The sequence below is a fragment of the Nyctereutes procyonoides genome, unplaced genomic scaffold (assembly GCF_905146905.1).
Source record: "Nyctereutes procyonoides isolate TBG_1078 unplaced genomic scaffold, NYPRO_anot_genome, whole genome shotgun sequence".
In the NCBI taxonomy this organism is placed as follows: Eukaryota; Metazoa; Chordata; class Mammalia; order Carnivora; family Canidae; genus Nyctereutes; species Nyctereutes procyonoides.
This window is the reverse complement of record NW_026575146.1, coordinates 55,775,606-55,787,618: the sequence shown is the minus strand read 5'-3', so window position 1 is coordinate 55,787,618 and position 12,013 is coordinate 55,775,606. Positions and strand designations below refer to the sequence as shown.

Here is a 12,013-nt window from a genome sequence, read left to right as displayed (position 1 = left end):
TTCCAGATTGTAAGTTACTTGCCAGCTACTGTGTCCTTCGGCTCCTCAGAGAAGAACATCCAGTAGAAATAAATACCAGAGGATGCTTGGTCTATTATTTGTAGGTGGGGTAAGGCACAAAAATACCCCCCACTAGTGGCCTTCATGATCCATTCACAGAAGGGGTACTTCTAAAGAACCCCTTGGTGCAAGACTTCATTTTCTGAGTAAACTGGGCCACCTATTTACCTGTGGGTCCCTGAAGCCTGGCTCAGCAGTTTCTAGAAGCACAGGGATTTATTCATTAGCAAGCGTGAAACTGGCCCAAGGCCTGCATTCAACAGCTCTGATGCCAAAGTAGTTGTTCATTAGCGCCCGGGCATTAACACACTTGAAGGGTGTTAAATGGCCCAGGTTGTTGGCTAAGTCTAAGGAAGCTGTCCTTTCTTTCTCTGCAAGCTTCTTGGGGGGAAAAAACTGTTTTGGTTTTTAAATAACTTCCTGAGCATCTGTAAGGCAAATGCACAAGTGATGCATGGAGGACTATGTACCCTGAGTCTGGGATCAGTTTCCTTTGCAAAGTTCTGGCTGGTGCTAATAATCTCCATCTACCTCCACCCCAGTACCGAGATCCACTTCTTGGCATTCCGTGTCAATCTCTGAACCTTGGGAAGCTGATCTCTAAGGACCATATCTCTCAGGCCTCCTTGTCCTTGGGCTTCTGCTTGGAGTTGGCCAATGGGAGGCACCAGCAAGGGATCAGTGAGGGAGAGGACACAGAGGTCCTGGTATTTTGTCCACTCCCCTGTCCTCCTCTGGGCCACTGTGAGCCTCTGGCAGTGGTGACATTTCTGTAGAACTCTAGCTCCTGTTAGGGGATCCTCTGCTCTGCCTCCACTTTCTCTAAGTCCCAGTTACAATAGGTCCCCTACCTTTGCCCTTTTAGAGCTAGAATGGATAAAGGCTCCTCCCTGGGCCTCACCAACCCCGTGTGCTCACACCCTGGCACCGCCATCCCTTTGATGAATGCTTTCCTATCAAACCTTCTGAGTGATGCCAATGGTGTCCTGCCAGGACCCTAACATAGTTAGGTTACAACATGCAGAGCCCTGGGGACCCCGTGTCTTGGAAGATCTGCCTGTTGACCAACCCTTTCCATATGCTCAGATCAGCAGAAGCTTTCCTTCCAACTACCTCATCTGTTTACCGTCAAGGACTCCTGGAGGGAAGGCGAGCTATCAGCTTTAGCTTTTGCTTCCTCTCCCAGAGCCACTGAGTCCCAGTAAATAAATGTGCAAGATCAAAAGTGATTTTCACCTTTTTCATGGTTCTTAGCTCCCTGTAGTTAAGGGCAGTAAAGCAGACAAAGCCTTTGGCAGACCTGAAGACTCCTCCTTATAGTCACCACACTTCCTCCAACCCCATCTATGTACTGGAATGATAGAAAACTCTGGCCTCAAGGCTGCCTAAGGATTAAGTGAGATAAAGCTGAAAATGGTGCCCAGTGCATACACAGCAAGATGCACAGTATGTTTTGGATGTCATTGTTTTTCCTTCCTCAGGGATGCCAGCTGTTCCTGGGACCATATGAAGGACAGAGGCATTGTGATGCCTGCAGAGAATACAAACTTGCCTTCAAGACAGAGCTCTAGGATGTCAGGCGGAGCCGCTCAGGCCTCCAAAGGCTGGGTTCATTCTAGCTGGGAATGCGCAATGGTGCATTAAAGTTGGCTTCTGAATATAAAGGTTCTGCATATTGTTAATTGGTTAGGCTAAGGGAATGTTTCATAACTTTGAGCTTCCAAGGAGAAGCAAAATGGCAAAGGAACAGAAGCTGGACTAGAGTCGTGAGGCTCTGGTCCTCAGTGGTGGGAGGGCTGGGCAAACCCTACTTAGCTTTGGTGTCCTGTGTGTGCAGTGAGGATAAGTCTTCAGGGTACTTATCGCACACAGGTCTTTACTGAGTTTCCAAGGACTGAGCCCTTAGAGCTGCTCCTGGAACTTTCACATAGCCAAGTTTGAGAACCACCATTCTAGGGGATTGGTTCTCTGGTCTAACAATTGTACTTATATAAGTACTGAATAGTACCTAAGAACGATTAGGTGAAGTGAATGTGGACATATGTGTGCACGCATGTGAATAAATGACATAAAGCATTTTTGAATTGGGATCCTGCTTTCCTCTGGGACTCTGTTCACTGAGATTCTACAATATCAAATTTAGTTTTTGCTTCTTGACATTTCATTGGCAATAAGACAGGTGAACTCAATTGCAACATGCAATTGCAATATGAAGATTATTTGTAAGAATTGTCCATAGATGGATTAGGACCCAAGTGAATCCTCTTTATGAAGAAACTTGACAGCAAGTGAGATAAGTAAATAGAAGGATGGACAGGGCATGGAGTGTTGGTATTAATACTTCTCACTCATGCCTCAAGAGAGAGTTTTAAGACCAGTCCATTTGCGGCCAGAAGCACAGAGGTCAATGTCTCACTCCTAACACTGTTGCTCCAAGACTCATAGGCTGTGGCCACTCACCTAGATAAGTCTGGCTTTTAGAATGGAAAATCCTGGTGCTAACCAGGTATGAAGACCCTTAGCCCTGCTGAAGCCTTGCAGGGCAGGGATGGCATGAACTAGTGGATCTCTAGTAAGCTCAGAAGTCACCCAGGAAGACAGGTTAATGTACACCACTGGCTTCCATCCTTCCGTACTGCATTCAGTAGTTCCAGGAAGGGTTTTAAGAATTGGCCCTAATTTTACTAAGCAACCCCCATGCCCCTATTGCTGATGCTGTTGCAAGAATTTGAAACTGAGCTTTCTCAAGCTAGGGGTTGGGACTAGGTGAGATGCTAAAAAAATGGAATCCTGGATGTTTTTGTGGCATGGGCCTGACTTATTTTATTTTTTAAAGATAGATTTATTTATTTATTTATTTATTTATTTATTTATTTATTTATTTATTTATGATAGACACGGGGGGGGGGGTGCAGAGACACAGGCAGAGGGAGAAGCAGGCTCCATGCCAGGAGCCTGACGCAGTACTCGATCCTGGGACTCCAGGATCGTGCCCTGGGCCAAAGGCAGGTGCTAAACCGCTGAGCCACCCAGAGATCCCCCTGACTTATTTTTAACCCAACTACACATCACTTTCCATTTCCTCCCCTGCATTACTTTTATTTTGTTTCCTTTGGGCCTCCGTTGTCTGTATCCTGTTTGTTTTTTTAAGGTTTTATTTGTTCATGAGAGATACAGAGAGAGAGGCAGAGACACAGGCAGAGGGAAAAAGCAGGCTCCCTGTGGGTAGCCCAATATGGGACTCGATCCCAGAACCCCGGGATCACGACCTGAGCCCAAGGCACTGAGCCACCCAGGTGTCCTGTCTGTTGTCTGTATCCTATTGTTCAGTAGTGTTCCCTTGTCCTTAGGTTTGAACTTAAATAGACAAACTAGAGCTCATGGGGTAAATCTTACCATCTCTCTCTTAAAAAATTATGGGGCTTCTGGGTGGCTCAGTGGGTTAAGCCTTTGGGATTGAGCCCACATTGCCCTCTCCCTACTCATGTTCTCTCTCAAATTAAAAAAAAAATCTTTAAAAAAATGGGTACTCAATAGAAGTTTAAAAAAACTATTCACTTAATGTCACAGTAGAAAGAACCCAGTGAATATAAAGCTGACTCTATCACTAAATCCTAATCCGCTCCCAATCCTAATCCCTGGGATTGTTCATATGTACATTTTTATGTACAGTTGAGTCTTGAGCAATATAGGTTTGAATTGTGTGGGTTCACTTACATGCGGATTTTTTGGATAAGTACAGTATAGCCCTGTAAATGTGTTTTGTCTTCCTTATGATTTCTTAACATTTTCTTTTCTTTTAGCTTGCTTTATCACATGAATACAGTATATAATACACAAAACATACAATATATGTATTAATTGACTGTTAGGTTATCAGCAAGGCTTCTGGTCAATAGTAGGCTATTAGTTGTTATGTTTTTGGGGAGTCAAAAGTTACATGCGAATTTTCAGCCATGCACGGGCATGGGTTGGTGCTTCTCACCCCCACATTGTTCATGGGTTAACTACAGTTGGTGCCTATACTTTTATAGCCTTTTCATTTAACATCACGTCAAAACTTATCTCCATTTATCAGCATTGATAAAATGGATACTTTTAGTTGCTTTATGGTAAAAATGTTTTCACTTCAGCGATCAATTACAAAACAGGTATTAGTATTACTGTCTTCATTCTAAAATGAAGGAATATGGCTGTGCCTTTTGCTCTTCTGATAGACATGTGATAGAAGTTACAGGGGAAACAGATTAACAAGTTTCATTTTTCTTTCTTCCCCAATTAATATCAGTTGGTGCTTGTCTGATACCAAGTAGCATGCTAGGGCTACAGATAGTATCATAAAGAAGATAGACCCAAGTTCTAGAAATTAAATAAGCAATACAGAAAAACAATTCTAAATTGTGATAACTGCTGGAATTGAGGTAAACAGGGTGTTCAAAAGGAGAATAATAGAGAGGAAGACATACTGTAGTGTAAACTGCTCTGAAAGCCTTCTCAGAGGTGGTAACATATAATAAGCTCAAACTCAAAATGTGTGTGTGTGTGTGTGTGTGTGTGTGTGTGTGTGTGTGTGTGTGTGGAGGGGATGGGGGGGCAGGGAGGAGAGAATCTGAGAAAGGCTTTGAGGCTGGAAAGGCCACAATACCTCCAAAGAACCAAAATGGGAACAATGTGGCTGAAAGAGGGGGCAAGCTAGTAGGAGCTCAGATGAGAGCTAGAAGGAAACAGGATCATACAAGTGCTCTGTAGGCCATGATAAAGTGTGTGCTTTATTTGCAGAACACCGGAAAGTACTGAAGGGTTTTCAAGAGGAGAATGACATGATGTGTTTGAAGAATTGGCAGCCCTATCAGAGTGGACAGACCGGCACAGAAAGAGATGCAGGCAAGCAAAAGAGGAAGTTATTGCAAGAGGCGCCCCAGAGAGGATGGTCAATCAACCAGGTAGGGAGCAGAGAAGACAGATGGGGAGAAGCAAGAGGCTGGAGGTGTGTTCTCCAGTGGGCATCAACAAGAACTCTTAGAAGTTGGGCAGAGGTGGATTTTAAGGAACCACCTGAGGTTTTCAGGGGGAGCGACTTGGAGGATAAAGCATCAGTGCCTAAGGGGAAAATCGTGGGGGCAACCTCACTGCCTTCCTGTAACATGCCTCATGCCAGGCCGTGCACAGACACGAACACACAGAATCTCACCAGAAGGTCAAAGAAGAACCAGGCGTACTTGAAGACGGTTTCTCTCACTATCCCGGTGCTGACCACCATCTGCAGGGCGAGCTCCTCGTGGAAATGCTGGACGACAATGACAGAAGCCAGTCTGAAATGACAGGTGCTTTCTACACCAACATCTCTTCTCTCTTGTACCAACTGTTAGTCACTAACATGGCCATCCCAGGTGCCCCAGACCACCAGCGGATGGCAAAGTCAATGCTGAAGCTACTTGAGATGGAGGACCTTCTAGGTGGGTAGGAGTTGGTGAGTGATGGTATCAGGTAAGAGAGGTAGGTCTGAAGGAATGGCCTCAGCCTGGGAGTGACTCTGCATTCCTGGGTAGCAGTCAGACCTGGGACTGTTACTTTCCCCTTAGGCTCTGCTGCAAACCTTCTGCATGACCACGGGCAAGCCATTCCTCTCTTTGCCCTCAATGTTCTCATCCATAAAATGGAGGGTAACCATGGTGGTCAAACTGGAACGTGCATCAGAATCCCCTAAAGGGAATGGTAAGACACATAAGACTGTTGGGTCCACTCTCAGAGTTTTGGGTTTGGATTTGGTAGATCTGGGGCAGGGCCTGAGAATTTGCATTTCTAACAAGTTCTCAGGTGTTGCTGGTGCTGCTGGTCCAGGGACCTCAATTAGAGAACCGCTGTCTAGGTGATATCTAAGCTGCCTTCCAGAGAGGACGATTCTAGTTTTCACAATCCCATTTTGGCACTGTGGGAAATGTGATGGGTTGGGGTTCTAAGTAGATCCTCTGAGGGAGATGGTGGTAGCAGCCTGAACTCACAAACTCTCAACTCCCTGTGTCCCAGGGTCGGATGCTAGAAAGTTCCTCAGCTCTGCTTTATGCCTACCCTTCCCTTCAATGTACCCAACTCCTCGATAGCAAATGTAGCAGATGGTGACTTCTGCATCTTCGGTACATTTTACATTCCCTGGTTTATCTGGCTACATCAGACTCTTGACAACAGTTTTGCTGGGGAAGGAGCTCAAGACTAGAGGTAGGGAAACCAAATTATCTCAGTTTTCCCGAGATCGTCTCGGTCTGAAAACAGAAAAGTCCTGCATCCCAGGGAGCCCTTGGTCCTGGGCAAAGTGGGATGGGTGGTGACCTTAACTACCAGTAAAAATGATGTCTGGGTGTTTTCTGGGGATTTCATTAATCTGATGACCATAAAACCTACAATCAATACAGATGAATTAACTGTTTATCTTTCTGGGGGTAAGAGAGCTAAAATGATTTGAACAGCCTAATACCACACCCTAAGCATATATGGCAGTTAAGTTTCAAATTCAACCTCTGAAAAAAATTGATTATAGCAAAGACTGCCCTGACACACTTTTATGGTACCTGCATAATGTGGGTGCAACTCAATTTACCATCTTACATACATTAACATTTGAGAGTCACTAAGCTATACTAAGAGGACACAAATGGAAAAATCTATGTGCAGATCTCTGGGGATTCTAACTATCTATATCCTCAGCCAGTTAACGGTGATGAATGTAAAATGCTTAAGTGCTTCAGCATGTCAGGAGGTTCCCCCTCATTCTACTAGGTGAGTCAAACCTTTATAATCTTAATACACAGAAACGCATTTGTCTGCTGCTCAGAGACGTCCATGAGGCTCACCCGCCTGGGAGCGGCAGGAGGCGGAATGTTAATCTAGCAGGTGGTCTAAGCAAGCACATGATGTAAGTCGGCTATGCCTGGGTCTTGCCCCTGTAGGAAAGACTCGCTCCGCTAGCTTCAAAGGTAACCTCTGGAAAATAGGTCAGTTTGACTGCCAGAGTCTTATGGCAAGAAGAGATTAGACGAGGATAAGCTGCTTCTTAAAGTAATTTATGTTGCTTACCAGGCAACATTATTACTAGAACACCTTGCTCCCGAGGTTAGAGAAGATAGCCAAACAGCTAAATCCTTTTTGCTGAGCTATTGAAGAAACATAGTGTCTAAACTTCCCTCCAAAGTGAAAATGATTCTCTTCTAGTCATTGAGGTGACCAGGGACAGAGTCAAATCAAGGCAACAGCAAAACTGCACGCTCGCTTGCCTGAAGGAAGCCAGGCTGTGGGCAAACCATGGCTTTTAAAAAGAAGGACAAATGGTACGTGTAACCAGTCCCTGCAGAGCCCAAAGCTAAGTTTTAGAGTTAAGTGAAAAATTATTTTCAGCACCTAGCCATATCTCCTTTCACTTCTTTGAAAATTAACTCCTGGTACCTCTGAGCCCCAGACATATGGGGCCCGGATTATTGACAAGTCTGCACCCTCAGGCCCTGGCAGCCCTAACCCCACCACCACCACCACCCAACGCTTGATCTTTCCCTCACTTGGTACAAAGATTGCTGAGCTGAGGCTCATTCCCTCCTGGCATGTTTAATAAACATTCCTGTGGTGTCAGCTGTTGCAAATGGCTTCCCGTGTTATCCTTCCAATCAGCATATTTACATTTTAATAAGGGTCTTGAGAGACACTCAAGATCTTCATTTCAGTAACTACTCTAATGCAGCAACTCTTGGGTGCCCCACAGAGAAAAAAGACACCCCCACCCCCACCCCTTAGACCACACAGGCCGCGACCGTGACTGGAGAATTTTTGTTATTATCAGATGCTCTGGCAAACAGCTTGTAAAGTCTCTGAACTCATAAGTAAAGCTGATTAGAAAGAATTTTGAGGAAAGCCTTTCATGTCACTTGAGACAGTATTGAAATAAATGACACCTAATTACTGCCATTCCCTTCTGTTGAGGAGTAACTGCCCCCAGCTCACTTCCTACTGAGAAAGAACCTAATGTGGTGGTTCTCAGACTGTGGTCCCTGGATGAGCATCACCTGGGAACTTGTAAGAAATGCAGATTCTCAGGCCCCCACTTCAGAACTATTGAATCAGAAACTCCTGGGCAGGGGGTGGGGGTGTGGGGGGCGGTGGCAGGTAGGGTCCAGCAATCAGTACCAAGTCCTGCTGGTGCTTCTGATGCACGGTAAGTTGGAGAACCCTTCGTGAATAGGAACCAATTGGTCAAAAAATAGATGACAAGGAACGTAGCTACAAAAAATGCGTGCGTGCACCTGTGTGTGTGTGTGTGCGCGCACATGCGTGAGAGTGGGAATGATGCAGGAGAGCACTTTGATGGAGTCTATTATCAATCACAGTGAGAGGACATGGGTAAATTATCCTCACAACTGCCCCACTCAGTACCTTCTTGCTGGCTGGCCTTGGGGCTGCCGTGGAACTGGGAACATCATTATTGCCCGAGCAATAATAAGACATCCGGTTGCAGTTGCGATCAGCAGTCTGAAATACACAAACCATGACTCATCTGTCCACTGACGGTGGTTTAATGAAAGGATGAGCCAGTGGTCTGGAACTCACAACCTCAGAATTCATTTTTAACATAGTTTATTTTTTTTCTGGCTACAAAGATAAAACAATTGCCATAAATAAATACAAAATGAAGCAAAGAATGTCAAGTCACACCTCATTCTACTTGCTCCTGAGATGATCACTGTTAGTAGTTTAGTGTGCAGGGCAACTCATAGTTAAAACCTAGTTAGGAACAGGGGGTGCTGAAGTCCCTTTGACATTCTGATTTTATTGGGGGATCATAAAAAATGTGTGGGAACAGTGCCTCTCTGTGGGCTAGGATGGTACAGCCTCCTAAACATGTTAAAAATTGTCAAAAACCACTGTGGACAAACGTTCTCCCCCTGCCACAAAACTAGTAGAAAATTCTTAACCCAATCCACATAGAAATTTAATATTTTCACTTTAATTAAAGGAAACCATATCAACCAAGGCTGCCAATGATAACGGGAGGCCACTTGTCACCTGTTCAATCAGAAAATGCTAATGCTTAAAGGAACCTTACCTTAGGAGGTTGGACCATGGTGTGTTGGCAAATGTCTAACAACCAGCTCTTGGGGGGAGGAGCCAATTTGCAGCATTTGCCTATTTCTGTACCTTAAATACTTTTATCACAGCAGATTTCAAGTTCACATGACGTCACTGAACACAGTGTTGGGAAGAGATGTGCACTAGCAAATCATTACGTAGTATTTCCATCATACAGATAACAGATAACCTCAGAAAACAGATAAGAGTAAAATGTAGTAAAACAGTGAGGAAAGGATGGTGTTCCACTACCTTTTTAAAGTGGAATAATTTTGGACTTATGAACAAGTTGCAAAGGTGGTATAGAGGTCTCGCAGCCCCCTTTTCACTGTTCCTCTTGATGTTATATCTTATGTAACGCTGGTACATTTGTCAAAACCAAGAAATTAACACTGGCTCATTACTAGCAACTAAACCACAGATTCAGGTTTCACTAGGTTTTGCACCAATGTCCAGTTAAGATACAACTGAAGATACCATACTGTATTTTATTTTTTAATTAATATAATTTATGCATTATTTTATATAATTTCATTTTTAATGTTATCTAACAACCGGCTCAGAAAATTCTAGAAAATTTGAATAATCAGTTCTCAGAAACTGGCAGAAGCCAGCTCCGGCACAGCCCTGGGTCGATTCTGTAAGTCAAAAAGTGTGAGATAGGAACAGTTTCATGTGGTGCACACTCTAGATTGTCAGAATCCCTAGTTGTGGATCTATTCATGATCCTTAAGTTCATCCAGGGTTCAGCAACTCTACAGAGATGAGGAAAATGAGACCCAGGGCAGGAGTGGACTCACCCATGACCACACAGCTGGGTGGTGGTAGAGTCCAGACCCAACCTCGGTCTCTAGATTCCTTTTTCTTCACAACATACTGTCTCAAGTGGGTACATTTTGTAAGAGGAATTATGTTGAAACCTAGAGGGTTTGATTTATTGTAATCAGGGGAAAGTATATCCCTCTAAAAGTTTAGCCACGGAAGCCACAGATAATTGAAAAGAAAATTCAGACAAAGAATCTGTGGTGGCTTTGTGGAAAAACAAACAACACCAAATTATTCACTAAGAAGGGTGAATTTTATGGTGTGTGTGTGTATACCACAAGTTTGAAAAGTATTTGCAAGTGGGACACATTCTATAAAATATCTGACCAGGATTCCTCAAAAGTGTCAAGACAAGAGATGTCTACAAAATTGTCACAATCAAGAGGAGACTAAGGAGATCCGACTAAAAAATATAAATGTGGTACCCTGGGTAGGACCCCGGAAGAGAAAAAGGACATACATTGGGAAAAAAACTGAGAAAATACGATTAAAATATGAAATTCAGTTAATAATAGTCACAGATCAATATTAATTGATCATTAATTGTGACACACATACTATTCTAATGTAAAATGTTAACAGCAAGGAGGTTAGTATGCAGAAAGTTTCTGTACTATAGTCACAATAATTCTAGAAGTCTACAACAGTTAACAAAAAATAACATCAAGAAGAAGCAAAGAATTCATCAAAGGAAAACTATATATAGTCCAAGTCATCAGTCCTCTCAGGACCTCATTTTTTGTTTATAAACCCTGGCTTTGCTCTTTGGAATTATTATATAAGATAATCTATGGATGTTAACGAATGTAAAGGGCAGATATTAAAAACAGTAAATGAGACAAAATACAAAACAACCATTCTATGCAACAACAAAAAAGTTAAAGTTACACGGTTTTTCTTGAAAAGAGACTTCATTGCCTCCATGTGGCTAAATCAGCTGTGCTGTAAAAACTTCCTACTAACTTCAAAAACTTCAACTAACTGAGCAGATCTTCAGATGCCTGTCTGGTCTCTTTTCAGAATGGTCTCCATGATTTCTAAAGCTGAGGCATTAGAACATGTGACCAGCAGAGCAGTGGCCCTGGTAGTGGTCGATTTTGTGTTATCTCTCCAAGTTTTAGTTAAAAATATAAAAGCTCGTGTCACTTTCCAGGCTTTGACACCTTCCGTACCTTTTTTTTTTTTTTTTAATGTTTTATTTATCCATGGGAGACACAGAGACATAGGCAGAGGGGGAAGCGGGCTTCCTGTAGGGAGCCCGATGCAGGACTCGATCCCAGGATCCTGAGATCACGACCTGAGCCAACAGCAGATGCTCAACCGCTGAGCCACCCAGGTGTCCCCCTTCGGTACCTTTGAAGACATGATGTTCTTCACTTCTTCATCTGCGGCACATTGTGTCCCTGCAAGGTCTGGGTTACTACTGCTCATCACCCGGGCCTGCATCAGCTTTGAACTCACGGCAGCAGCAGACGTGCGTCCATATGTGTGGTAGCGAGGGTCAGGGAGGGCCACGGGGCCACCTGTACCCCACCAGGTACAGACATGTTAACAGAAGGGGATCAGAGTCACTTACTGTACTTGAAAGGGAACTGCAGAGGGACAGGGTGGAGAGGGGGATGCAAACCCACTTGCTTAGATCTTAGAATTAGGGTCTTATTATCAAATGCTTGGCGGGGAGGCCAGAAGGGGGTAAGTAGATAGAGCATGAGGCAGCAGGGAGTGGTGAGGACTGGGATAAACTGGAAACTCCTGCCTCATCCAAAGGTAGGCACTGCTATTGAACTTCACCCTATTATTGCCATGGGGAAATAGCCCCCAGGGTTGCCGGAGCTTCTGCTTGCTCAAGGCAAGCTGGGAATGGGGACTTTTAAATTTATTAATATTTAAATTCAGACAATTTTGTAAGTCATGCAAGATCTTCAGACATCCAAGAATCCAAAGACTCATCTGCACCTCATGAGGGTAAGTATATACTACATATCGTTTTTCACTTTTAAGTATGTACATGTCTCCCGAA

At 43.9% G+C, this 12,013-nt stretch overlaps 1 protein-coding gene across 2 annotated transcripts in view; it reads right to left on the bottom strand.

Moving 5' to 3' along the window:
* The window catches only part of DOCK8 (dedicator of cytokinesis 8), a 223,866-nt gene that overhangs the window by 66,129 nt on the left and 145,724 nt on the right, over nt 1-12,013 (bottom strand). For both annotated transcript variants that reach the window (XM_055310526.1, XM_055310527.1), the window contains exons 22-24: nt 11,347-11,516; nt 8,476-8,571; nt 5,252-5,347 (exon numbers count right to left, since the gene is read on the bottom strand). In XM_055310526.1, coding sequence (XP_055166501.1) covers nt 5,252-5,347; nt 8,476-8,571; nt 11,347-11,516 — 362 coding nt within the window. The remainder of the gene's footprint in view (nt 1-5,251; nt 5,348-8,475; nt 8,572-11,346; nt 11,517-12,013) is intronic.